The sequence below is a fragment of the Penicillium samsonianum genome, assembly GCF_028829775.1.
Source record: "Penicillium samsonianum strain IBT 33392 chromosome Unknown utg000002l_segment0_segment0, whole genome shotgun sequence".
In the NCBI taxonomy this organism is placed as follows: Eukaryota; Fungi; Ascomycota; class Eurotiomycetes; order Eurotiales; family Aspergillaceae; genus Penicillium; species Penicillium samsonianum.
This window is the reverse complement of record NW_026643260.1, coordinates 3,427,970-3,454,449: the sequence shown is the minus strand read 5'-3', so window position 1 is coordinate 3,454,449 and position 26,480 is coordinate 3,427,970. Positions and strand designations below refer to the sequence as shown.

Genomic DNA, 26,480 nt, shown 5'->3' with positions numbered 1-26,480 from the left:
TTGGTAGTAGTACGGACACAAATGCTGCCCGCTTGTTCAAATACATCCTCGGCTTGGTGCATATGTAGGTAACCATTACAGCGAAGAAGCTAGGCACATTACACACTGACATTCCTCCGCGGGGAAGTCTGTACGCATTGGGTATCGCTCAAGCTTACCCATGCACCGCAGAGTCTCACCGTGTATATAACATGACCCAGCTACGTTTTCCTTCCGATCTTTGACTCTGTCCAACTCATAACCACCGAGCATGATAGGTTCTTGTTCTGAGGGCCTGTGTGAATCCAGCCATCCTCCACGGCTGGCAGTGGAGGATGGCACCCAATATTAACTTCCACTTTTAGGGGTTGTATACATGTAAGTAGCGCTGTGTGGAAAATCAAGACTAGGTGGGATAGACATACTGGCGATCCTACCAGCTGCCAGTGCTTCGGTCATCCTTAACATATCCATGATAATATTGCTGAGCGCATAAATCTCTATGATCCTAAATAACATATCTTTGAGCAGATCTCGTCTAATGATACTTTTTCTCTCAAAATACTGATCTGGACTGAGCACTTTTCCGGGCTGATACAAAGGCTTAGCATCAACCGTTCTGCAGAGTCTGAACTAAAATGACAGATTGTTACATTCTATAATCCGAAGGAATCCATAATTATCATCATCCTTCACATGACTGGATTGCAGGGGTTTGGCCTGCTGGTGAATGTGTGTAATTGAGCCCTAATTCCGGCCTTCCGATATACTACATACCTGGTGTAACTATGCCTTTGAGATAATCCGAAACATATCTACAGGTAACTTTTTATTGAGGTTCAAGAGTCCACTTGTCACAGCATGGATCAACAATATTGGTTGGTCATTGAAGTGTATTCTAGTGTATTTCAGAATATAGAAAGCAAGTATAAAACCCGAGTATTAGGACCCAAGGTACAGGGAAAGTACAAAGAGACAGAGGCCAAGAGTACGCTTAGATCCCGATGTACGAATAACTGACCTCCGGCATCTATCTATAGACATCTCGAGAGGGATAGATGTAGGTATCAAACTCTCCACCAGATTCCGTGCATGTGCAACAGGAAAACAAGTATATAGATAATTTATACAAAAGCGGCACTTATTCTCCGAGGATTGTCTATATTTATATGCTAATTACCTCTATAGTCTGAGCGACACACGCAGGTTGACATGAAACCGACAATATTCTTGATTCTATCATTATGGAGAGGCGTCCATCACATCCAAGCAGCGGCCGTGTTCGCCCACTTCATGGTAAAGCCCTTCAACAACGATCTATATCCCTGCTAACCTTTACCAACCCCAGGTATACAACTCGGAAAACTTCACGGTCTACGATTGGGAAATCAACATAGCAGAAGCACAAAGGGCCCACATCGACGCTTTTGCCCTAAACATCGCATACAACTTCCCCACAAACAACCGCTCCCTAGCGAACGCATTCACCGCCGCAAACGCCCTGAACTTCCAACTGCTGTTCTCATTTGACTACGTAGGCAACGGCGCCTGGCCAGAAGGCGAGGTGGTCGGCCTACTCCGCAAATACGGAGACAACCCAGCCTACTACCAACACAACGGCAAACCCTTCGTCTCAACCTTCGAAGGCTCCTCCAACGCCACAGACTGGGCCACAATCAAAAAGTACACAGACTGCTTCTTCGTACCGGGGTGGTCAGCCCTAGGCGCAAAGGAAGCACTCGCCGTCGCCCCAGGCGTTCCAGACGGACTATTCTCCTGGGCCGCATGGCCAGAAGGCCCAGACCCCATAAACATATACATAGACTCAACCTACATGCAATGGCTCAAAGACACAGGCAAACTGCCGTACATGATGCCGGTCTCGCCGTGGTTCTACACGAACCTGCCTGGCTACGGCAAGAACTGGATCTGGAACGGCGATAACCTGTGGTACGACCGGTGGCAGCAAGTGATATCCCTGAAGCCCGAGTTTGTGGAGATTATCTCGTGGAACGACTACGGCGAATCGCACTACATCGGCCCGCTGCATGAGGGTGCATACGCGACCTTCGAGATCGGCAATGCGAGCTACAACTACGCCGCTGGCCATCCCCATGACGGCTGGCGCGACTTCCTGCCTTTCATTATTGATGCCTATAAGGGTGCCAGGGGGAATGTCACTACCGAGGGCGTCACTGCTTGGTTCCGTCAGGCCCCTGGGAAGGCTTGTACCAACGGTGGCACTATGGGTAACACAAAGACGCACGGGCAGAAGGAGTTCCCGCCTACGGATGTCTTGCAGGATGAGGTGTTCTTCTCTGCGCTTCTGCGGTCTGCTGCGGATGTAGATGTATCAGTTGATATCGGCGGGGTCGTGCAGGATGGAAAGTGGAAGAATAAACCACACGGTCCAGTCGGTCTTTATCATGGCAGCGTGCCGTTCGATGGTAATACTGGACAAGTTGTCGTGACGGTGTCTCGTCGGGGAGAGACTGTCGCTGAGATGTGGGGTGCATCGATCTCGGAATCGTGTCTGGATGATATCCAGAACTGGAATGCCTGGGTTGGCACGAACTTTGCTAATAATACAATTTCACGTCATCCTCCGCCTTCTCCGGCTCCGACTGCGGTTTCTGCGGCTTCGGCTCTTTTGGCGCTGGGGAGAATTCCGTTTACGATTGTCTTTGTGGCTTTGGTTGCGACTATGGTGGCTGCGACGGCGACGCCTGTTCAACATGAGAGATTGGGTTTGACTATACCGATCTCGGAAGTTTCTTCATCGGTGTATAGTGCTGGCACCGGCGATGGCAACGCCAGAGGCCTATATAGCTATGGCACTAGCTATGGCTTATATCCAATCAACGGGTATACTCGCACAACGACAATGGATGCCCCAGTTACGCCTTTCATCTCAACTGGTGCCACGCCTTTCGCATACGACACATCTTGGAATTTGGACTGGTCTTGAAAGCAGCAGTAGTTGGGCTTATGATAGTAGACATGTGCTACGGGTTCTTAATTATCTCACTACACCACCACCCTAATTGACGGTAAATTGGCTGCCGAAAATGGTTACCTTAGACGCCGTTTCAAGCTCCCTTTTTATCAAAATCTTAGTCCTCCCAACGTTGATGATTCTAAAGGAAATCTCTTATTGTTCAACTCTGAATCATTTGATCAAGGTCTAGCTAGCTCCAAACTACTTTGCTTGCAGTTATTTACACCGACGGTAAGGTCGAAGAGGATCGCAAGTCACTATAGCGACGTGGGTATACCTAAACTCCTAGGAACACTAGTAGGAAGTGCGGTTACTATTGGAGTAGGCCAAGGCTAGAAAGAAAGTAAGAGAATAGAAGGGGCTGGTTAGGGGAGAGCGATATCATGAATAACCGGGCCAAACTCCGTTCTCTTCTAATAGGGCACATAGACATGCTAAATTATATCACAACAAAATAAGCAAAAGAAAGCAGCAGAAATGGGTATACGTAATCATCTAAGCTTGAAATCTAAGCCCCTCCACCAAATTATAGCAATACCTCATCTATACTGATGTCTGCATCTATCAATAACTCGATATAACTAACCTGCCACCTCAAGACACAACATGTATCAGACCCTCCAAGAAAAGAAAGCCGAAGACAACAGAAGTAGAAGAGGAATGACTCCCGAAACCTGAAATTGAAACCCATATATACTGGACAAAAGAAAAAGAGAAATAGACACAAGAAAGTAAACAAGATGATGTGGGAATAGACAAGAGCAAACAATGCCCGGGGAAATGCAGTAAGAGGTAAAAGGCCAAAAAAAAGAAGAGAAAAGAAATAGGCCACGACCACAGCCATAGAATAGAGCACATCTTATGGCAAGATGGGCATATCCACGATCTTCAAGAGCTTAAACTTCGCAAGTCTCGACTTGACAGCCGCCCAACCTGTCTTAAGCCGCTGCTCAACACGACGATCCCCCCTCAACCGCATCCAGATAAGCAGCATGCCCAGCATAGCAATATCAAACAGGATCTGCCGCACAGCAACCCAAATCATCCACTTCAGCCACGCGAACAGACCAGACCGACGACGCTGCGCAACAGATCGAGCCTCCATCTGCTCACGCACAGCAGCAATCTCAGCCGTCATTTTCGTCAAGGCCTGCTCGACACGGCGGCGCCAGCGACTGTCTTTCGGGGGTGGCTCTGAATGGGAATGGGAATCTCGGCGGAGTCCATTCCCACTGCTGTCTATACTAATACCCGAGGCAGGATTGCGACGATGTTTCGGACGGTGATGTGAGGAGACGTCGGTATGTGTATGTGTGTTAGAGTTGGAGTTGGAGCTAGCATGGTCCGGGTCATCGTGGTCGTGGTCGTCTTGATCTCGTTCTTCGTATAAGCTATCACGAGCCTCCTCAAACTCCTCATCATCCTCATCCTCATCCTCATTATGTCTTCCCCCATCTGCGCTGTTCTCTGCAGACCCCCTTCCCCGCCGGTAATACGCCTCTTCCTCCGGTTGACTCACAGGACTGAGAACCCGTAACCGCGAATCCCGATCCCGTCGACTGCCATCATCCCGTCTATCAGGACGGTCATATTCCTTCTGCGCCAATCGACTCCCAATACTCCCATATGCACTGCGCGATAACGGCGGGACGCCGACTGTATTCAGTGGACTGGAATCGGACGACGAGGAGGCGTTGAACTTAATCTGGTCCCAGACGAACTCGAGCTCCGCGACTAGCTCGCATGCTTCGGGTGTTTGGGAGGCGTATTCGTGCATCGTGTCGATTAGCGTCGAGATGTATCGTCGTTTGGCTTCGGTGCGCGACATGTCGCGCTGCGCGTACCATGCATCCCTAGTAGACAAGACAAGATATTGTTAGTATGTATGATTCGATGTAGAGAGAGGAGATAAGCGATGTTTCATATCCACATCAACTGCTTCTTTTCCCCCGCGCGCTTCGGACATACCATTTCTCGCACTCCGCGTGCACCTCCGACGTGTTCCCAATCGGTCGATCCATTACACCCTCCACGTCCCCCTCTGAGCGAACATTAGCTCCTCCGGTTCCGGTTCCCATTGTGTTTCCAAGTTGTAATGCGGACACTCACCCATACTCTGCTTATACAGGCCATATAGTGCCAACCGCTCTGCAGCGGGAGGTCGCGCGGTGCCGGTCCGGGGAATCCTCTTAACGGTATTGAGGGCATGAACAAAGACTCGATCTGCGATAGGAAAGTGTCAGTGGAATCCAAATGCATGACGCAGGGCGCAATCTGCAACGCACCTACAGAGTCCGACATGACGCGATAAGCGGTCCGGTTTGCCCTGTCTTCATGGGAGCGGGGTTGGGCATCGGCTTGCGCGGGTCTTCATGGGGAGCGTAGAAGACTGGGAATAGGAATTCGGGGATAAAGCGAGGGTATTTTTTGAGGGAGAGATGCTGGAAGGAGTGTTTTTGGAATTGAGAGGGATTGTTGTTCCGATAGGAGATTCGAGATTCCCGAGGTTTCCTGTGGTCTGGCTGTAATCTTCCTCGGAATGTTGTCTTCTCTATTTTTTCCCCAGATTGAAAAGATTCACTCCAATCAAAATGTGGGAAGAAACTCCCAGGAGATTATCTGGGGAGTGTGTTGGACCGCGGCTCTCGGCGATCTTCAGGGCAGCACCTGTGATCGTCGGCGAAATTACATTCGATAATTGTACTAGTATAACTTGAATTGTTTTTTTTTCTTTTGTTATTATTTCTTAAAAACACATGTAGATAGCAATAAATTATAAAACCTTTAATCGCTCGGCAACTTCTTCATCGTCTCCAACGGTTTCTCCGCGTCCACTGGCGTCCCCGTCATGAGCTCTGTGGCTGCGCGCGCCTCATCCCCACTGACAGGAGGTCCAGTGAAGTGCTTACGCGCGTAAATGAAGTACCAAAAGATGCTGACACCACCGAATCCAGCGAAAACAACACTGGCGTAGTTCATGGACTCCGGGGTAACAGGCAAAGTAACAGGCATGCAGAAGAGAGCGACAGCCAGAACGATCCACACAATTGTAACGCAGTTGATGGCAAATCCAAAGCGACCGAGGGAGAACGAGGAACCTTTCACAGCACGGCGGCCTCGGATCAAAGAAATCAAAATCGGGAGACCGTATGAGGTCGACAAACAAATAGTAGCCACGCCGGTGAAGGAGTTGAAGGCAGCCGTGGAACCGAAATAGATCAGTCCCAGCAAGCCATCCACGACCGCCGAGAGCACAATAGCCCATACAGGGACATCCAATTTGGTGTTCACCCGACGCCAGAGCTTGAAGCCTGGGATGGCGCCGTCACGTGCGAATGCATACGTGCAGCGACTGGCAGCTGTAAGAGATCCGATGCCGGCGAACAGCATGATCCCCAGAATCAGGAAGAGCAAGCCGAAGCCGCCGCCCGCTGAACCCGTCACCGTCTTAAAGAGCAGGCCGATCGGTTGGCCGCTGGCTACTTCGCGCAGCATCTGCACGTTGGGCATCACGAACAGAATCGGGATCAGGTAGAACAGGCCAGTGACGCCAGCAGCCACCACGGACAACACGATTGCCTTGGGAACCTCGCGGTGTGGGTTCTGCACCTCTTCGCACATGGAAGCGACCATTCCATAGCCCGTCAGGGTGTATGCTGCCTGCAGCAAACCCACGAAGAAGGCCCATCCATCTGGCCAGCCGCTGGTGGAGGCGTCATAGTGAGCGAAGACGAATTCCGCGTCTCGGCGGTCGTCGGCCATTGTCAAAAGCGTGACGAGGATGACGATGACGCTGGCTGCTGTCCAGAAGATGCAGACCTTGTTGATGAGATCGAGATAGCGCGAACAGAAGATGTTGACTAGGGCGCAGAAGAGCATGACTGCCCAGAACATCAATACGGTCTGCCACGCGTTGGCAACGAAGGACTCGTCGAAGATGGAGATGGCGCTGAGGATCAGCTGGCCGCCGGAGAAGATGATGCTCAGTGTGACGGTCCAATTGCCCACGAGGGTTAACCAGCCATCGATGAAGGACATCAATGGTGCCCAGCGGGGCGTTGAGAGCATCGCGCTCCAGTAGTACACGCCTCCTGCTGTGGGGTATACGGCGCAGATCTCGGCGAGAGAGGCGGCGATGGCGATTGAGATTAGGGATACGAAGACCCAGCCCCAGAGTATGGTGACGGATTGACCGTCGGCGAGGGTGATGTAGAAAGTTGTGCTCAGTCCGAAGGGGGCTGCCATGATGGCAAAGGATAAGCCGAGGATGCTCAGCATGCTCAGGTTTCGTGGTAATTCACTCTTGTAGCCCATACGGGCCAATGCCTCGTCGGCGGAGGCATCAATAGATGATCGCATGGTGAATGTGTTGGAGAGTGAACATTCCCGGATGTAACCCAGGTAGTGATAGTTATTATATCTAAGACAAGTTTAAGGAACCCCGCATGGAAGGCATGGCGCGGTCCGGGACCGCGCACTAACAAAGTTTGGGAGTTGAGGCGAAAAAGATAGAATTGAACGAATGACAGGGATTTTTCTAGGCTTATCATGGTTATATCTCTCGTACTGGGCTAACTGCCGCTAAAAAAAGGCCCATGTCTTATGACCTAATAGTATACTACGATAAGACACGGCATTTCGACCCACTTAATTCCCCTATTTTCTGATCTTCACTTGATAGGATCATTATGATATCAAGAAATATTAACATTTGAAGATAGCATTCAGTCTATATCACGTGGGAATGCCCCTAGTACTCCCTGCCATTGAGTTCAAGATCAGCCTGCAGGATCAGATCCAAGCATACGGAGCATACGGAGCATACGGAGTACACTACGGAGTACGGAGTAGCATATTTAACATACGGAAATCTTAACCGAAGATATGAGTACCTGCCTAATTACTCCGTACATGCATCTAGGTCAAACAATGTTTTGTTTCTTAATCTCAGAAATACTCTATCAGCCCTGGGCCATATAGCCAGGCGAGATACACCACACGACATGCGGAGTACAACGGGCGGAGATCCTTAGGGAACAGGTTTGACATCATAAAAGATCTGCAGCGGGGTTCCGTGCCAAACTATATTATGTACCTAGTGAACACTTTAGCCATGAGCGCGGCAAGATCAAAAACCCCAAAGGAAAGAGAACACATCTACAGGATAGCCAGTAATACTACCTACATGTAGGTACACGGCTCGATAGCCGAGGGATTGACTACTCCGTATACGGCCTACCAATGTACAATGTAGCAAGGTAAGGTGTTTATAATGCGGGGGCTGGGATGAGGATACGGGTTTGTGGGGTAGGTTGGGTTTCAAAGGATGGACGCTTGGAATTAAACATATTTAGCTGCCTGAAGAGGGAAGTGCCCAGGTGGTGGCTGGGGCTAAGCGAAGAAGAACACTAAGGAATACGGGAAACCTACTAGCCTACTCAAATACAGTCTACACTCGGAAATTGAATATTTGAATGATTCATTGCACACATACATCAAGGTCACGCGAGGTGACGGCTGCCACATCAGGAACATGCTGCGAAGACTCCATGGAAGGTTCAGGGAGACTGAGCAATCGATGAGCGCCAGGATGGATATATCAACAGGGAAGGGGGAATTGGATCAAAAGAGGTTAAATCCAGATCCACACCCTGCCTTCGGAATTTGTAGGGGTAAAGGGGGGTATCAAAGGGGGTAAAGCACAAATGTCATCCAGTGATCTCGCTGGGGAGGTAAGAAAAGAAATTTTTTTCTTGTTTGATGAGATATCTAATAGAACAAAGAGGGAGATCAGTGGTGGGGAAGAGAGTATGGGCGAAAGTAGGCCCTGAGTGTTGAAAGGGGCGAGAGAAAGATGGTGATGGGAAAAGGCTGTCAAGGATTTTTCGGCCGCAAAGGAACCGTGCAAGTTGAACTCCGTCTATGTGACCACTCTAGTAGTCAAGTAGGTCAGTCAGACCGCCTTTTCCGGGAAGTCGCGCCTTGAAAGGAAAATAATGATCGAAAGAAATGAAAATGCGCTGAGTCGTGACCAGCCAGCTAGTGCCAACTCCAAATCGTAAAAGAAACATGACCGTGGTAACGGAACGATCGTCAATCGAGGTCGGATGAAAAAACAAGAAAACGCCCATTCATGCAGTGTCGTCAGTCCGGTGAAGTCGTTACATGAGATGCAAATACAGTCGCAGAGGCAAACGCGAGTTTAAAAATGTCAGAAAGGTGACGAGGCGGGTGACGAGGCCGGCGACGAGGCCAACATCTATGGACTTAGTCCGAGGTCATCATTCATGTCGGGGCCAAAGCCTGCCATATCGACAGAGTGCAGGGATCCAGGTCCCTTGCCCAGGGAGATGTCGGATGATGCATAGTCATGTTTGAGTCGTTCGTGCGGTCCGAAGATATGTGGTCCAAAGAACGGTCGGGTCTCGTCATTTGGAGTGTTGCCATCCCCGCCAACCCACGGCCCGTTCTGCCAGAAGCGGGTATTCGCTTGCTGGTCTCCGAACAAATCGTGGTGGTCTGGATGAGGGTCTGGGCCATGGATGGGGAACTCATTTGGCGATTGGAATCGTAGATGCGACCGACCGAAACTGGAGCATGGAGAATCTGCGTGGAGCGGCATATCTAGACCCGAGAGAAGGGGGGATCCTCCACCGGGGTGATGTCAATTGTCGGATTTTCCGTTTGCTGTGCCAGAGCCGCCGACAGCCGGAGATTTGAGGATGAACTTTGTCGGCTGTGACTAGCCGACCGCTGGATTGCACGCTGTACGAAGCTACCGCAGGCCTTCAAGATTTTTTCCTGATGCTCCTGTGGCAGGTTATTGAAGTAATCGTTCGCCAGCGATGGCTTGGGCGGGTCGTCTGCCGCAGGAACCAATCCATAGGTAGTCTTGGCATATTCAGAGAGACCCGACGGCATGTTGTAGGGAGACTGATAGACATTGGGTGCCAGCGACCGTTGTTGATCAAGGTAGGCATATTTTCCAGGCATCTTAGCAGCGGCCACGCTACCTCGATCAACGGTCTCCTGCTTGATACCCTCCGACTCTTTCTTCTGAATTACATCAAGTCGCTCCCGATGGCTGACCAGCGAGAACCGGAGCATCTGAAGTAGCCGAGTGACTTCCTCCGACCGCATGTTTAGAGTCTGAGGCGGCAGCAGAGTGCCATCCGCAGCCCGTGGCTGAACCCGTTGCTGGGCCATGGCCAGCTCCAGCTTCTCGAGGCCATTGGCGGGTGGTATTGATCCCATAGGACCCAACAGAGTCTCTACCACCAATTCGGGGCTGACGATAGTGTATCCGGCAAAAACATTGGCGTGGTCGGTAATCTGGGCTAGGCGGCGGCGAGCAATAAGTTCTCGGACATTGGCAAAAGTATTGGTTGATGGGAGGTGATGCTGCTGCTGAGCGTGCGACTTGACGACCGAAGGATAGGGGGCATGACGGGCAGACTGATTGGGCAGAGTTCGAAAGGCCGACGGCATCGCAGGAGCACCAGCAGCAGCACCGGTAACAGGGATAAAAGGAGGGGGAGGGGCGAGGTGCTGCAAGGCAGAAGAGGGCGGTCGGGATTGAAGGTGAGGGGTGTTGACATTCGCTTGAGAATAAATATTTTGCTTTGGGTTCAGGTTTTGGTTCAAGTTTCGCTGGTAGGGAGGGGCAGGGGCGGTGGCAGCATAATGAAAGTGGTGGGGTGAGATCTTCGATGCACGAGCGCTGACACCCATGCCAAGCGACTTGACGCTGTCCAGGAAATTGGCCCGAGGGTTGTGGATGGGCACGCTAGGGTTGTGTGTATACTGTGCCCTACTTTCGGTGGACTGCATGCCCAAATAATACCACATCTGCTCACCCTGAAGGTTGACCGTACGGAGTGGGGCGAATTGGTTCCTAGTTCCATCCACCGTTTCGAATTCGGCCCACTGATAGGGAGATCGTGAATCACCAAATGCACTGCCTGCCGCCGGTACCGCTGATTCTAACTCTTTTCGCTGTTCGGGTTTTCGCGCTAGGTGGGCTGGGAGGGGTTGGATTCCTAGTGCGAGGGGTGTGAAATTGCTCTTGCGAACAACGAGCATCCAGCGATACGGCATTTCAATCACATCTCTGTAGATTTATTAGTGTGTGAAGAAAAAGAGAAAACCCAAAAAAAAAAAAAACTTACCCTCTTGGGAGTACCTTGAGCAAAAGACTTCGCTCCGAGGGACGATTTTCGAGAACAATGGCGCCATTAATCTCCTTGTCGGCTTGAAATTGGATCAAATTTCCTTGCACAAGACGACGAGCCGATTCAATTACCCGACGATCCACATCGGACGATTCGCCCAGGACTCCATTCGGCCGCTTTTGACGGTGGAATTTGCATTTCAAATCCACACTCGGAATTGAGTATTGAGTACCATCATCGGCAATCACAGCAATTGCACCGTGCTCAACCTGAACACCTGCCAAGAGGGCACAGGTTGCATGATAAGCGCGCGTGCATTTGCCAAAGTTACACTGGAAGCAGGCACCGCGGACTTCGCGGCAGAAGAGACACTTAAGGCCCAGGCGAGCCTTGGGGATCTTGTCAATGTCACACACAACTTCCGTACCAGATGCGTCACGGAGAATTGTGGTCTCTTCAATGAATGCCGCACACCGTCTATGCGCATGCCCTTTACCATCTTCGGTCGGAAGAAGATCCTCATAGTCCAGATTGTTAGGGCATAGTAAACACGGGAGCTTCCGTGGTCCTTCAGGGTGGAGTTTGGGTCGTTTGGTGTTCGGCCCGTCACCCGGATTTTTCCGCTTTCGGCCACGAGTGGATGTCTTCTCAGGCACACTACGTGGTGGTGTAAGAAGATCTGAAGCACCTTCGAATCCGTCGAATTCGCTTTCGAATTCACCATAGTACTCAGGTGTGCTCTCGCCACGTAGCTTGCGCTCAATCTCATCCACATCGATCCAGACACTGTCTGCTTCGCAGTGGCACTTCTTAGCGATGCGAGCATAGTCTAACCATTGCTCGGTCGCGAAGTTGACAGACTCGGCGCAATTGTATCCGATGTTATATCCAGAGTGGTACCCATAAGGAAATGTGATGACAAACTCCCCTTCGTAATGAACCAATCGGTTGACGGTGATCCCATATTGCGATTTGAGAAGGCTAGGCGAGACGAGATAGGTTTTGTGGCGAAGGAATTGATCGCAGTTCTTCGCATCACTGGACCATATACTGCGCATGGCCTGTTCAAAGCGAGGTGCATCTTCTTGGGAGATGCTGTACCACTGCTTGGGGGCACCAAAGTGGATGTAGTTGATGCTGTACAGATCTACATCCTCAAGATGCCAAGCAAAGGTAGCCTTCCACATACCCATGTAGAGATAAGCAGTGTTGACTCCAGGAACTTTCTGTCCGAGGACATCGAGCAGATTCGGTAATTTGGCGACATTCCAGGTTTCTGTCGAATCCTCGAAGAGCGAACCGGGCATGTCAGCACCGTACATCGGATTGTTGTACATGAGCGACTTCCAGTAATTAGTCTCAAGCTCCTCGCATCTTTCGGCGGTGTATTCTTCGTGATCGTGAATCCGGTAATCAAATCCTGTGTATGCCTCCTCGTCGACATGATCCATAGTATCGCCTCGGTTGTTCTTTCGGCGTGACGTCACGGACTTGGGCTGTCGTCCCTTCGGTTTTGTAGTAGGTAGGGACTCGCCTTCACTTAAATCCTCGGTTTTGGGCTGCACGGGGTTGGTCTCGGGTGATACAGGCGTCGGGGGACCCTCCAATCTGGACTTTTCGGCGTCATCTGCAGGGGGCTCCTCTTTGACTTTGACCTGATTTGCCCGCTTAGGGGGACGGCCAGGCCGGCGCTTCTGACCCTCAGGGCGGGCAGACGGGGGCCGCGGTGTCGGGGCTGCACGGTTCACGCGTTCTTGGTTTCGGCGTCTCTCTCCTCGGCGAGCGGGGGGTTGGTGACTGCTTTCTTCACATAGACCCTTCCACTGAGGAAGGTTGTACGAGCGTTGGCGTTCGATGTTGGCTTGGGTGTATGTACCGTGGGATCCGTGGAACTCTTGCATGATAGGGTTCTTCACCCGAATTTTCTTGACTGCCTCGTCCAGCGGTGGAAGAGACTCGGACCTTTACAAAGAACGACATCATGAGCACCGCCATTCACACTTGTCGGAATTCGATCGACTCACCATTCTTTCGGAGGCACAACTTTCACGATGCCTGCCTGCATTCCATATTTATTGATTTTGTTGACGAAGCCCTGGAAGTCTCGGAATTGGTCCATGGTCTAAAACAATACCACAGTCAGCCTGATTCTAAAGGGTATATGCTTTGGTGCCCAGTCTGAAGCAACAGGTGGAGTCTCCAACCCCAGGTCGTCGAGGAACCTGGGCATTTGCACTGTACTTACCGGTTTGAAAACAGGAATCTTGCCGCCGCCATAGTAATGATCGGGTTCAATTTCTTCAATTTCCTCGACCTTTTCCTCCACTTCCTCCTGCTTGATCTTGGTTGTATCTGGTGCCGGGGCAGATTGGCGGTCAAGCTCGAGGTCAGATAACTCGGATGGCACGCCTTCGGGCGCTTCCTTCTTGCCGTTGGCACTCTGCGGCGGAGTGATGGAAACGGATTCGACGACGGGTTCGCCCCCAAGCGAGTCGCGGTGCGACTGGTCGAGTGCTGTCGCCATCATCGAGGGCGACAGAGGAAGGTTGGGGAAACGGTTCAGCAGATTATAGTTGCCGTCGTCGGATAGTGCGACCGCTGATCGACGGCGAGAAGGGAGTATTTCCCAGCGGTCGGGGAAATTGGGAACAAGAGCTGCGGCTGAGCGAAAGTAAGTGCGATATTGTTGAGGTCAGAGGGCACCAGTATTGGTGTATGAGGGTCGTCGGTACAGTTAAGGAGTGTACGGAGTACAACGGAGGTAGGTAGTTGAAATGATTGCGATAAGCTCTTTTCGGATGGTTGTTTTTGCCTAAGCTGAACGGAAAAGCGAAATGTCTTAGTCAAGTCACCAGTAAAAAACAAGAATTTGTGAGGCAAAAGATGTCAGGGACAGGAAGTTCGTAGGTGTAGTCAGAGGAAACCCTTAAAGCAAAAGCAGCGCTAGGTTCTCCATGGAAAAGGTAGAGTGCAGCAATACCAGAAATAGACCAATCATGCAGGTGCCGGCGACGCTCGAAGGTGGAGTGCACGATGGGCTGATGCTGAAAGGAGAGGCAGGGGCAGGTGGGCACAGGGTGAGGAATGATGGGCTTGAAATTGGACAAATCAGAGCGCTAAGATGGGAAGGGTGGGAATCGTCCGATCAGAGAGAGCAAAGTGGACTTTCGGGCGACTTTGGCCTGGGCGCCTAAGGAGCCGCGAAATGATTTGTACCGTATTCCGGTCTCGGACGGGTAAAAGGATTGCCAGGTTTCAGGGGGGAAGTACAAGTTGATCGCGAACAATTTCAAACTTACCAAATCACTAGAATGGCAGTCAACGCCTGCGAATCCAAGGAAATGAACAGAAGCAAAGGTGGTATCACGATGGTCAAGATAGAGCTTGGTCAAAGCACCTTGAAGCTTTTGGTGTTGGGGTCACGTGCCACATTTGTAATTTAAGATTATGTGTTCTTCATGTCACTTACTTGTTATTTTACTGTAATTTACTTTGTTCCGCCCTCTTCCACAGAAAATGGGTTTGGTACTGTCACTGACCATACAATGCTTAGCCAATCGCGGATACCATCGGAGCCGATTGTTTTCTTTGATGAGATCAGTGATCGACATTCAGACTGTACCTAGTAGTAATTGCATGTGTTTTCAATTAGACCCAGGATTTGTACTCTGTATCCTACACCATATGTGCAGTCTAAGTTCTAGTTATTAATTTATCTTCTACTAGCTCCAACTTGTGAAGCCTGGATTCGTTTTTATACATCCATCGATCCTTGATCTTTACGTAGAACCCTCTCTCTATATACTAATCAAGCTAGATCTGCACAGCTGGTATAAACCCCACCATTCTCCCCGTGGTATCGTCTCGCATTATCATTAGTCTCACGTTCTTCTGCCCATCATCATCTTATATTACCCGGAAAAATAAAGATCCGGGTCTGGTGGGTGAGGCTCTGCGGGCAAGGTTGGGATATTTACCAGGTGGAAATCGTATGTATGGTATAGATATGAATGCATTATCTGTGCATGCAGCCAGGTGAGGTAAAAGTATACAATGTACAACTTTCACATAACTAACTACATAGTTTGTACACCGTATCTATTGTACATGTAAAGAAAAATACATAAGGGTGGGCCTGGTCGGTCTTTCTTTGGAAATTAAATTGCAGATCTGTGGATGTATGAAGGGCCCGTTGTTTTAGATCTCCAAAATCTAATATTAGTTAGAACGTTGAGGTCATCAAGGCGCTTGGATCACCCTCTGCATGATCACCGACTATCTATGTTGTAGCGCTTTAAAACTATTGCACCCATTCATCAAACAACTTAGCATCCAAATTAGTATATCCCTTCACAACCTCCAGTCCCCGCAGGCGTTCCTGTTCAATGCGCTCCCAGGTCCACTCTTCGACATTCCACGAGTCAGTATTCTCCTTCTGCTGCTTATCCAGTGTCTCCTGGCTAGGAATCTGGTCATCGTTCATCTTCAATACCTCCCGAACCAATGATCCATCCACACCTTCAAGGGCCGTGACACCTTCACCACTAGCAGGAGTCCCAACGTCGGAAGCCTCGGCTGAGGAATCCGCGTCGGCTAGTGCGGTCTTGGCTTCACTTTCTGGGGGCGGCGTTGGGAGAAACCCGCTAGCGCGTAAAAGCCGCTCCGGGGGAACAGTCAGCCGCCCCTTTTTGACCACGTACTTGCTAACGGCCACAGCAAGGACCACCTTTTCGCCGCCACTGCCGCGTGCAGGTCGCATGAAGCAGGTCAAGATGTACATCCACTTTGCATCCCAAGAGATCACCTTGGAGTGCATCTCATATAGTTCGAATGGCTTAATTTCGCGCTTGAAAGTGCAGTAAACAGATCCGAGCACAATCAAAACTGGCTTGCGCCTGGGTGCCGGCATTCCCTTTTTCTTGCTTGCGGCTAGGAACTCCTGGTCTAGCTCCTTGCTCACATTGCCGACGCCAGGACTGTAAATTCGGCTCACGAGCGCTGTACGCGAAACGTCCAGGTCCGTAAAGTAAGTGCTGTTTGATTTGTGCAGATTGTAGTCGGTCTCTAGCAGCGGCGTGCGAGATGTGACCATGCATGGCACGAAGATAGGATGTGTTGGTTTGCCTCGGGAGTCCACAATAAGTCTCCCCTTGGGGAGAAGTGGCGCACTGGGTTTCAAACGCAGGTTGCCTATGAAGTGATATAGTATGCGGAACTGTTGACTCAGTCAGTAGTGTAACATACCGTGGAGAGGAAGTCAATTCGGACGGTCGAACAAGGAGCCAAGGAGCACTTACATGCCAGACAAATGGGAGACTTTTCAAGTTAATCACTGCCAAAAGCAAGGCCAGGTTCCTCCAAGAGGCCAGCGAGGTTACGCCTGCTAGTATCTCGCGTGTATTCTCCATAATAAAGCCCCGAAATTGAGCCACGGACAAAACAAAGTAGAGAACGTCCGGTGGTTTAATACAGGTACACTGGACAAGGATTGACTAGGATATACTCCGGTTCATCTATAATTGTCTCGGGAGAAGACGAGATCGGTTGGAATCAGGCAGACTTGGCCAAAACACATTTAAAGAGAGACGGAATGTATCACGAGGAATGAAATGGCGGCCCCAATCTCACCTGAATTGGTGAGCCTTAAACCCGAGCCTGCCGATCAAGATGACGACCATCGTGAATTCCCCTTTTGTTGGGAGCCGAGGCCAACACATGGGCACGTGATATCGTGATTACTCATGCTTTCAGCCCGCCCTAGGTCGCCATCTAGGGCTGACCTATGGATTTCAATGCTAATCAGGAACCTGTTCTGGTCTCAACATATTTCTTCGGCGATACAGAGTAGTTGGTGTTTGAATAATTCTAATGCATAAAGGAGGAGCTTGAAGGCATCCCAATTGCTTATTGGTCGAATAATTATGCATTCATCCCGAGGTCCCTATATATATCTTGGCGTTTATCACAACCACACTCCTAGACCTATGATTCGAGATCCGTGAGAAATTTGTTGAGCTCATTGAATCTCCAATCTTTATACTTTCGCTCTTAAAAATAACCCCTCAATTAAGGGGAACACTCCAATCCTACTCTATTGCGCCTGACTAGTGGCAGTGGCCGGGAATTGTCATACTCATTTGCCGAAGTGTTGAGAGTGCACCGTCATCTTTTAAAAGAAGTCTACAGAAGCGGGAAAGGGGAGAAATACATATTGATTATTGTTACAGCAGAATCTGTATTATTTGGGAACAAATATTGTTGCAACTGTGAGAAAAGGTTGTACGTATGTCCCTTTCAAGTTATACCACAGTGAAGACGACTGAATCAACACAAAAAGGACTAACGGTCACATAAGAAGGACCAGTGCCTGACCACAAGCCATGCAAAGCTGATGTTATGGCTACTTTTTACAATAGAAATGGTATTCGGACATGGAGTGGTACCCTCTCATTTACCATTTGGGGCTCATTGTGATCCCATATTAAGAAGATGGTAAGAGTAGAAACGTGAAAAGTTTATAGAGATAAGGAGCTTTAAACGACAAACTGAAAGCAAAACGACCATATCGATGGGAAGGGAGTATCGAAAAGACAGTCTGTTGCTACACTCAACTTTGTTTTGGCTGATTGCCTAGGACACTTATTCCTCCGATCAAGTGAAGATAGAACATGATCGAGTTTTCTAATCACAATGCGGTCTTTGCACCAAATTATCCTTCTTGCCAATCTCAGGAACTCTTTCTCACACTTCCCCATTGCTTCTAGGCAAACTCAATCGTTTGTTATCGTTACTCCATTTCTCTGTTATTGATCGCTAGCGAATTTGACCAACACCTCGTGTATCAGCCAGTTTTTATCATGAAATTTCCTTCCTAGGTCCGGAAGAGCGCAACTCCTTCATTTGCCATCCTGTCTCCTGCTCATCTCTGGCAACCCACGTCTTTCAACCCCCGAAAAGCCTCAAGACTATTCATTATGTCCGACGTGTCCGAAGATATCACCCTCGCAGGCTATCTTTTCAAACGCCTTTATCAAGTTGGCCTACACGCAGTGCATGGCGTCCCCGGTAATCACAACATCGGAGTACTGAGAGAGGCCACTGATGCAGGGCTTGAGTGGGTCGCACACCGCAGCGATCTTACTGCTGGGCTTGTCGCAGATGGATATGCACGAGTCAAGGGCATCGGCGCTCTGATATCTTCATTCGAGAATATGCCATCGTCAGTCTCGACGGCAATCGCTGCCTCGTACCAGGATAGAATCCCAGTTGTGCTTGTTATTGGGACACCTCAACGCAAGGCGCAAGTCCAGGCTTCCAAATTCCACCATTCCTTTTTCGACGTGCAGCCTGATGTTCCTCAACAGCCTGATGATTTTCAAATACTCGCTGACTGCTTCGAGAAGACAACCATCACCCAGGAGTTTCTTGTTCATCCTAGCGAGGCGACTACCCAGATTGATACTGCCATTCGAGAATGTATCATGCAGTCTCTGCCTGTTTACATTGAATTGCCGGAAGATTTGGTCAACAGTAAGGTACCGGCCAAGAGACTCATTGAGAGCTTGGACTTCAACACTCCGCTTCACGATACTGAGATGGAGAAGACGGTAGTGGCCAGTATCATGAACAAGATTAAGCAGGCACAACGACCAGTGATTCTCGTGGGTGCGGCTGTTCCATCTTGTGGTCTTATTAAGGAAGCAAATCAGCTGGCCAAAAAGACTAGATTTCCAACTGCTGCGACCCAGTTCAGCAGAGGTGTTGTAGACGAAACACTCAAAAACTTCCATGGGGATATCTCGGATTTCGACATGTACGGTTCATATTTCAGATCCTGCGACCTGATTCTCATTATTGGATCTCTGAATACAAGTGAGTGGGCCAATTCCGCCATGTTCGAGGCGAAGACGGCAGAAACCGTCGCATTCAACAGGAATTATGTTGTCATCGGGGATCAAAAATATGAGCTCTTTTCTAGACCTGTGCTTCAGCAGATTCTAAACTGTTTGAGTGAGAGCAAACTTTGTGACCTTACGCCCTACCCAGATTTGCCCAGTGTCCGCGACAGCATTGAAATGCTTCCAACTCGGAAAAAGACTGCACTTCTTCAACATGACATTTATTGCAAATTTTGGCGACGGATGTCTCTTTTCTTCCGTCCGGGTGACATTATCTTGACTGAGACCCAAATAGCCCAGGATGGAGCACGCTCTTTTGTTTTGCCGCGGGATACAACCCTGATCAATCCTGGAGCCCGAAAGTTACCCGGACACATGCTTGCTACCACCTTTGGTGTTGTTCTGGCGCAACAAGGCCTTGCCAAGACAAACTACCTGCTTTCACACGGGCGAACAGTTCTTTTTGAAGGGGCCAAGGGGTTCCAAAAGGCCCAAGATGACTTGAGAGCCATTATCGATAAGAAGCTCAATCTCATCATCTTCGTGACTAACGAAGGAGCGCCCATGGTTGAAAGTCTAATGCATATGATGGAATATCAACAGCAAGATTCTTATCCCTGGCGATACTCAGAATCCGTTTCTTTCTTTGGAGCCCCCAAAAAGACATTTTACCCAGTCTCCACCACCATAGCCAGAACATGGGGCGACTTTGAGATCATTATCCACGATAAGAACATTCAATCCGGGATAGGACTGCACGTTGTGGAGTTCATGATCAAACCCGGAGATCCAACTCAAAGCCCATGTCTTCTTACTGAAATATATGGCCCGCCCCCGAGCCCTTTTTCTTTGAAGAAGTATCACCTCAAGCGAGATTGATTGCCGCAAAAAAATGAGATTGAAAGACCTTTGGATGCTGAAACATGTAAGATTAGACAAGATACTTTGCAATACAATGTTCAGTTATCACAACTGTGTCCACAAAGCGCAGAGAAGATTGAAACAACCCGGAGAGAAAGACGCATAAGTATACATAGAAATACATGATATCTTTCTAGATCTCCCCGCCATAATAACATCCAACCACTATCTATATTGTTGACAACTCCCGCATCATAGCCCACATAGTAAACTCCTCCAACGAATCCCAGAACCCCTTAGGACACTTCTGGCTACCAACAACTGTGAATCCCTGTTTCAACCAGTAGCTACCAGTATCTTCTTTAGTAACCCGAGTCATAATTCGTACCGGAGACGACACATCCTTTCTATTGACCCGCTCCTGACGCAAAATCTCCTCTTCACACGCCTTGACAAGATGCCCAGCAATACCCCTGCCGCGGTATTGTGGATCTGGCGGGAGAGCAACAACAGCTAGCTCATAGTCTCCAGGACAAGCCTGTCGGTGAAGCACTTGATCGACACATCCAGTATTGGCCGCGTTCTCTACCGGATTTGCATCGTGCCCGTCTTCGGTGGTAGGCGTCCAAAGGCCGTCGTCTTTCCATTTCTTCATACTTGCGGTCCCGATCACTTCGATGTTTTGAGATTTTTCATCTCCAACAAGCGCCACCGCGGTGAGTCCGTCTGCACCGAGCTCCTCGGATAGTGCGGAGTTGGTTGATAGTCGGGTCTTGGTTGTGGCGAACTTTATTTTGGTGGTGTGGCTGACGCGGTAGCTGGCGTTCACCATGTGTGTGAGACTTGAGATCCAGGGTTGATTGGGAAGATCTGATGATGCATAGACCTTGATGTGGAAGGCCATTTCTGGATCCATGTTTGGACTTAGTGTTGGGATTCGAGGCATCCGGGTAGTTTGGTGTAATTGGGGAGAAGTTAAATAAAATATAAAAAGGTATCTCGCTCATCTTAGGCAATTTCCAATGTGGGGTTGAACTCTGACACGGAGCTAGTGAGTCACAGAAACTGGACCATTCCCCATTCCCGACACCCGACCTCGGGAGGTTATACCTATGAGAAGGACTACGGGCACACGGTTTTACTTGCGGCACACTATTTCACTAAACTACTTTGGGTATGTCCAGAGAAGATAATTAAAAATTGCGGCCAGCGGTAGACATACCCAAAGTAGTTTAGTGAAATAGTGTGCCGCAAGTAAAACCGACTCTCATAACTACATGTACCTATTGCCATGATCATCTCTATTCTAGCCAACCTGACAGTGCGATCTACGAGTATTTGTTTGAATTGAATAATCCGAGATTAAAGATGGTTTCACTAAGCTATTTCTTCTGTAGGTATTGACACAGAATTCGCTCTGTTGCAGACGAGGCAGACAGAGGGCATCAATGGACGAGAAATGGCCCAACCACAATCATGGCGGCCAGCAAGTCAGAGCAGCCTAGATTAAATACTGTTAGGAGTGAGTATATAGCTTCAAAAAAGGTTGCAGTAAGAACTCACCGGAATGAAGAGGCTTGGAACCAGCTTCTGGTACTCATCCCACGTCTTCCCATACTTGTTTTTACATTTGTTGATATCCCTCATGGCACGGTGGCCAATCATGACCGCGAAAAAGACGGGGTAGAACCAGGGAAGGGGACTGTCGAACCCGGTGATCAGTGCCCACGACAAAGCGAAAAACATATCGCAGCTGTAATGGACCTTGCGAGCCAATTGATACCACCCATCAACGAAAAGAGTATCACCTTTCTCCGTCACAAGTGTCTTTGGGTTGTGAACATGTCGCCAAGGGAGCTGGGGGACTGTCTTCCGCTCCACCATTTTGCCTCGCTCCATCATGCGGAAGGCGTTCTTCTGGCTGTTTGCAGTGTCCCAGACCCAGTAGACGAAAACATACGACACAAACAATACCGTCAATGCAGTTTTGTTCCATGCATATGTCGACGGGTGGCGTCTATCTAGGTACAGAACGCAGTGGCAGTAAGACATAGGGACACCAGCCATGTTCCAGAAGATCAACAAGAATCCCAGTTTCTCCTGATACATGTCCCATGTTGTGGTGATGAAGTGTTCTGCCTTGGCGCAGGCGTTGGCGTAAAGGAAATGCGCCATGACAAGAAACAAAACCTCACCAGAAACGTATCCGTATTGTTCATATTGGCGAGTGGCAGCCGCGCAGCTCAAACCCAAGAGCATGAACCATGGGATGCGGACTTCGTAGAACATTTTAAAGTCCAGGATCCCGAACAAACGTGGGTTCAGTTCGGCTCCCATGAAGAAATCATAGATTGGGTAACCAGTAATGCGGTGCTGGGCACCCCGAGCAAAGGCAGAGAAATAAGCGAAAAAGCTGGCGAGAAACCCGGAAAGAATCGCCACAGACATCAGAGGACCGAACTCATCCAGGATAGTGTAAATTGGGAACACTCCAGTGTAGTGCAGAAGGGCCATAACGACGATTGTAAAGTACAAGCTACAGTAGGCTGAGCAATAATACTCCAGCCGCTTGCTTTTCAGATGGAGAAGTGGCTTCCCATAGCACGTGAATCCGGGCATGAAGATGTAGCATGCTGCCTCGAAGATGTAGAAGGTCCAGTAGATGCGCCACGCCTTGAAGTGCGGGAACGCACCGGTGTAAACAAGGTGACACAGATGCTTTCCAAAGTCCATCCAGGACTCTCCATTTTGGGGCAGAGGTAGCTTCCCATCATAGTAGGTAGCACCGATCCACATGTACCACATCAGCAACGGGAAGCCAGTCATAAGTGCCAAGGTTCCGAGGGAACCACCGAATTCGAACTCCCCTGAGTAGTCCACTTTGATATCCATGCCGGGTACCCATCCACCAGCGAGTTGCGCTTGCTTGAACTCAGCGAGCCCATTTGGTTTGTCGCGATTGTTGTCATGCTTTCGGCGAGACTTGACTTGGTCGTCCATTTTGACAACTTGAAATATGATATTAATTGGATTGATGGAAAACCAAGGAACGGACGCTAACAAAGTACACTCACAGTCAAAGAATAGTGGAAGCCGATACAGGAGAAAGGAGAAGGAGAAAAGGAAAGAAGAAGGGTGAAAGGAAAATACAAGGAAGAGGAAGTGGAAGAGGAAAGAGGAAAGATATAGGAAGGAGCAAAGGGACCCCTGAGTATACTAACCTTGGAAGGAGTCAGGCCGACGCAATGATATAGTTCCCGTTTGGGTTTAGACCCCGCCGCCTTTATTCCAATTAGGTTTAGATCCCACTACTAGCGCCTTCCAAGGTTGCCTGCAGATAAATTTCAAAGCGATTTGACTGTATCATTGCATTTGCTCTTTTTATTCCACACATGTAGGGCAACAGGAAACACCTAGAATTTACCTGCGGGTACATAGTACAGCTATCTTTAGAGCATGATGATTTCTAGCTTGGTTGTGGAGTATCATAGAGTTGATCGCCAGCTTTTTGCTTTGTAGATTAGCTCTGCATGCTAATGGAGTGAATCCTCCAAGTCGCCAACAAATTGTCCGTCCTCGAGGTCGTCAGGTTCCATTCCATTAACACCCATATAAACCTACTAGCAGTTCAGCAAAATGACAGAAACAGGGCCATTGACGGATAAACAAAGTGACGTCAGGTGATCTTATCGAGAAATCGCATTAATCAGCGACGCTTATCAACCTCCCCCGAGGTTAGACTCCTCCCCGGACATTCACCTTACTATGAGTGATCGGTCGGTCTCATGAATTACCAGACCATCAGTATGGATGGCAATGCCCCCGAACAGCGCCACCACATTGTGGGAAGGCCGTCCTTGGATCAGCCGCCTACAGATCACATTGATGATCCCACACCAAACCACCAAGCTCCCGCCACATCCCCTCAGAGCTTCACTCCGCGCTCACTTCTCGTCGGTCTTATTATCGGTGCCCTCATCACATTCTCGAATACCTATTTCGGCTTGCAGACAGGATGGATAAGCACAATGGCCATGCCCTCGGCCTTGATTGGCTTTTCAGTCTTCAAGGTTCTATCCAAGTACCTGTCTTTCCCCTTCACACCGGTTGAGAATGTCTTGATACAAACGGTTGCCGGTGCAGTGGGAACAATGCCACTTGGATGCGGATTTGTTGGCGTTATCCCTGCTCTGGAGTTCCTGCTGAAGCCTGGCGAAGATGGACCCGAAGGTGATGGAGGAGAAGGCGAAGGAGGTCCTCTGAAACTCGGCTTCTGGAAGTTGGTCATCTGGAGTCTGGGAGTCTGTCTCTTCGGGGTTGTATTTGCAGTCCCACTACGAAAAGAGGTCATCGTTCGAGAGAAGCTGCGGTTTCCGAGTGGTACCGCCTCGGCATTGATGCTCAAAGTCTTGCATGGTTCTGGGAGCAATGAAAAGGTTATAGCACCAGAGAGTTCCCGTGCGGGGATTCTGAGTACAGAGGCCGAAGCAGCTGCTCAATCGCAAGAAGACACAGGGCTTTTGAAGGATGGCGATGCCGAAGACCAAGCTTCCAAGGAGCAAGATTGGCGCTCGAAGATGCGCCTCTTAGTTGGATCGTTTACACTGTCAGGTGTATATGTGAATATCCCCAAATTGGACTCTGCAAAATCCATGCTAACAAACTTAGACTCTTTTCTCCTACTTCGTCCCTCTAGTCCATGCCATCCCTCTGTTTGGCGTGGGAATGGCGGACAAGTGGCTGTGGACCCTTAACCCGTCGCCCGCATATATCGGTCAAGGTATCATCATGGGTCCATCAACGTGCATGCACATGCTTTTTGGAGCAGTCTTGGGGTGGGGCGTCCTATCACCGCTGGCGAAGACCCGCGGATGGGCCCCCGGCCCGGTTAATAACTGGGAAGATGGCAGCAAAGCATGGATTGTCTGGATATCGCTAGCCATCATGCTTGCTGATTCACTTGTGAGCCTTGGGTGGCTGGTGCTCAAGCCCATCGTGAATCGCTCTCCAAGATGGATAGCCTGGTTCCGATCCACTCGCGCTGGTCAGTGGATTGCACTTCGACTGCAATCTTCTCAGCACTCATATATCAACTACTCCGCTTTGGAGTCAGAGTCTCATCTTTTGTCTCATGAAGACGATGATGCCCACCACACACTAATAACTACAAGCAAAGAGGAAGAGGAAGAGGAAGATGCGCCGCCATCCCAACTCATCTCGACTCGCACAGTAGTGATTCTCCTTCCCCTGACTCTCCTCCTGAATGTCGTCTGCATGCACTTTGTCTTCGGTGACATCATCTCCCCCATTTTATCGACATTAGCGACTCTGTTGGCAGTGCTCCTGTCCATTATGGGTGTCCGGGCTCTCGGCGAGACCGACCTTAACCCAGTTTCGGGTATCAGCAAGCTGACACAACTTCTCTTCTCACTCGCCACGCCAGCATCCCATTTCTCCAGACGCACCGCGCTAGTGACCAACCTGCTCGCGGGTGCGGTCTCCGAGTCTGGAGCTCTGCAAGCCGGTGATATGATGCAAGATTTAAAGACCGGTCATCTACTCGGCGCAAGTCCCAAGGCCCAGTTCTATGGCCAGATAATCGGCAGTCTTGTGGGTGCAGTTCTTTCAACTGCCGTATATAAATTGTACGTGAACGTCTACGAGATCCCGGGCGAAATGTTCCAGACACCTACCGCGTACGTCTGGATCTTCACTGCTCGCCTCGTGACTGGTCAAGGGCTGCCCAAAATGGCTGCACAAGTCTCTATCATTGCTGGTATCGTGTGGGCATTCCTTACCGCACTGAGGATCGCAGCTGCGTCCCCTGCCTTTGCACGCAACGGGAACCCCCCTCCTTGGAGAGCTTGGATCCCCGGCGGCATTGCTGTTGCCGTTGGTATCTTTAACGAGCCTTCATTTACCCTGGCGAGAGCTATCGGTGGTATTATTGCATGGTGGTGGTCGCGCAGGAACTCCGAATCGAGGACCAACGAACAAGTGGGAAATGCAAACGCCACTACCATGGGATCTTCTGTAGAGACTGAGCTGCAGGATGGGCAAAGATCATCGACATCAGCCGAGCAGGCATCTGAAAAAGCCGATGCCGCCTCCTCGACTATCGTCGTCCTTGCCTCCGGCCTCATTTTGGGTGAAGGTATCATGAGCATTGTGAATCTTCTTCTTGCAAGTGGACGCGTTCCACATCTCTGATCAGGACGGACATGAGAAAATGCTCTCATCGCCGTGTACATTCTGCATTTATTATGACTAAAAGAGCGCATTGGATTTAGAGATGATGTTTTTGGACGATCTTAACTAGACTTCAAGTCATTTTTTCGGGGCTTTTTATGATTTTCAATATACTACCACTTCCTCAGTATGGCCTGTGTCCTATTATTCCTGGCTTCAAATCGATCCCATGTATTCCACATATCCAGGGCTTTCCCAGGCTGTACCCTACAGGTGCAGTTGGTATAGGAAAGGCCCCTGCTAACATAACCCATGTCATACACTTGACTTAACAACAGCAACTTTGGTCTACGGGGTTCAATATGTATTCTTTACGCTTTACGC

At 49.6% G+C, this 26,480-nt stretch overlaps 11 protein-coding genes across 11 annotated transcripts; 4 read left to right on the top strand and 7 right to left on the bottom strand.

Annotated features, from left to right (window-relative positions):
- Positions 1-1,191: 1,191 nt before the first annotated feature.
- Positions 1,192-2,947, top strand: N7471_003191 (glycoside hydrolase family 71 protein; the record flags this gene model as incomplete). The annotated part of the gene is made up of 2 exons (XM_057275911.1): positions 1,192-1,275; positions 1,328-2,947. The coding sequence occupies 2 exons, from the start codon at positions 1,192-1,194 to the stop codon at positions 2,945-2,947; spliced, it is 1,704 nt and encodes a 567-aa protein (XP_057140549.1).
- An 889-nt stretch (positions 2,948-3,836) lies between these two features.
- N7471_003190 (acyl-CoA-binding domain-containing protein) lies at positions 3,837-5,278 on the bottom strand (the record flags this gene model as incomplete). Its single annotated transcript, XM_057275910.1, has 4 exons — positions 3,837-4,830; positions 4,946-5,018; positions 5,087-5,200; positions 5,263-5,278. 4 exons carry the CDS (start codon positions 5,276-5,278, stop codon positions 3,837-3,839), a joined length of 1,197 nt encoding a protein of 398 aa, XP_057140548.1.
- Positions 5,279-5,761: 483 nt separating this feature from the next.
- N7471_003189 (putative GABA permease) lies at positions 5,762-7,336 on the bottom strand (the record flags this gene model as incomplete). Its single annotated transcript, XM_057275909.1, has 1 exon — positions 5,762-7,336. The coding sequence occupies one exon, from the start codon at positions 7,334-7,336 to the stop codon at positions 5,762-5,764; it is 1,575 nt and encodes a 524-aa protein (XP_057140547.1).
- A 1,900-nt stretch (positions 7,337-9,236) lies between these two features.
- On the bottom strand, positions 9,237-9,599 carry N7471_003188 (Transcription factor; the record flags this gene model as incomplete). Its single annotated transcript, XM_057275908.1, has 1 exon — positions 9,237-9,599. The coding sequence occupies one exon, from the start codon at positions 9,597-9,599 to the stop codon at positions 9,237-9,239; it is 363 nt and encodes a 120-aa protein (XP_057140546.1).
- Positions 9,600-9,601: 2 nt separating this feature from the next.
- N7471_003187 (putative jumonji family transcription factor) lies at positions 9,602-13,675 on the bottom strand (the record flags this gene model as incomplete). The annotated part of the gene is made up of 4 exons (XM_057275907.1): positions 9,602-11,087; positions 11,146-13,110; positions 13,173-13,270; positions 13,394-13,675. 4 exons carry the CDS (start codon positions 13,673-13,675, stop codon positions 9,602-9,604), a joined length of 3,831 nt encoding a protein of 1,276 aa, XP_057140545.1.
- Positions 13,676-14,144: 469 nt separating this feature from the next.
- N7471_003186 (uncharacterized protein) lies at positions 14,145-14,342 on the top strand (the record flags this gene model as incomplete). Its single annotated transcript, XM_057275906.1, has 1 exon — positions 14,145-14,342. The coding sequence occupies one exon, from the start codon at positions 14,145-14,147 to the stop codon at positions 14,340-14,342; it is 198 nt and encodes a 65-aa protein (XP_057140544.1).
- Positions 14,343-15,277: 935 nt separating this feature from the next.
- Positions 15,278-16,809, bottom strand: N7471_003185 (acyl-CoA thioesterase). Its single transcript, XM_057275905.1, has 2 exons — positions 16,446-16,809; positions 15,278-16,363 (listed from the first exon to the last, which is right to left on the bottom strand). The coding sequence occupies exons 1-2, from the start codon at positions 16,554-16,556 to the stop codon at positions 15,449-15,451; spliced, it is 1,026 nt and encodes a 341-aa protein (XP_057140543.1). The 5' UTR covers positions 16,557-16,809; the 3' UTR covers positions 15,278-15,448.
- Positions 16,810-18,122: 1,313 nt separating this feature from the next.
- Positions 18,123-19,925, top strand: N7471_003184 (uncharacterized protein; the record flags this gene model as incomplete). The annotated part of the gene is made up of 1 exon (XM_057275904.1): positions 18,123-19,925. The coding sequence occupies one exon, from the start codon at positions 18,123-18,125 to the stop codon at positions 19,923-19,925; it is 1,803 nt and encodes a 600-aa protein (XP_057140542.1).
- A 211-nt stretch (positions 19,926-20,136) lies between these two features.
- Positions 20,137-20,823, bottom strand: N7471_003183 (Acyl-CoA N-acyltransferase; the record flags this gene model as incomplete). Its single annotated transcript, XM_057275903.1, has 1 exon — positions 20,137-20,823. The coding sequence occupies one exon, from the start codon at positions 20,821-20,823 to the stop codon at positions 20,137-20,139; it is 687 nt and encodes a 228-aa protein (XP_057140541.1).
- A 585-nt stretch (positions 20,824-21,408) lies between these two features.
- Positions 21,409-22,907, bottom strand: N7471_003182 (uncharacterized protein; the record flags this gene model as incomplete). The annotated part of the gene is made up of 2 exons (XM_057275902.1): positions 21,409-21,420; positions 21,471-22,907. The coding sequence occupies 2 exons, from the start codon at positions 22,905-22,907 to the stop codon at positions 21,409-21,411; spliced, it is 1,449 nt and encodes a 482-aa protein (XP_057140540.1).
- Positions 22,908-23,692: 785 nt separating this feature from the next.
- On the top strand, positions 23,693-26,282 carry N7471_003181 (OPT family oligopeptide transporter; the record flags this gene model as incomplete). The annotated part of the gene is made up of 2 exons (XM_057275901.1): positions 23,693-24,520; positions 24,576-26,282. The coding sequence occupies 2 exons, from the start codon at positions 23,693-23,695 to the stop codon at positions 26,115-26,117; spliced, it is 2,370 nt and encodes a 789-aa protein (XP_057140539.1). The 3' UTR covers positions 26,118-26,282.
- Between the last annotated feature and the right edge of the window lie 198 nt (positions 26,283-26,480).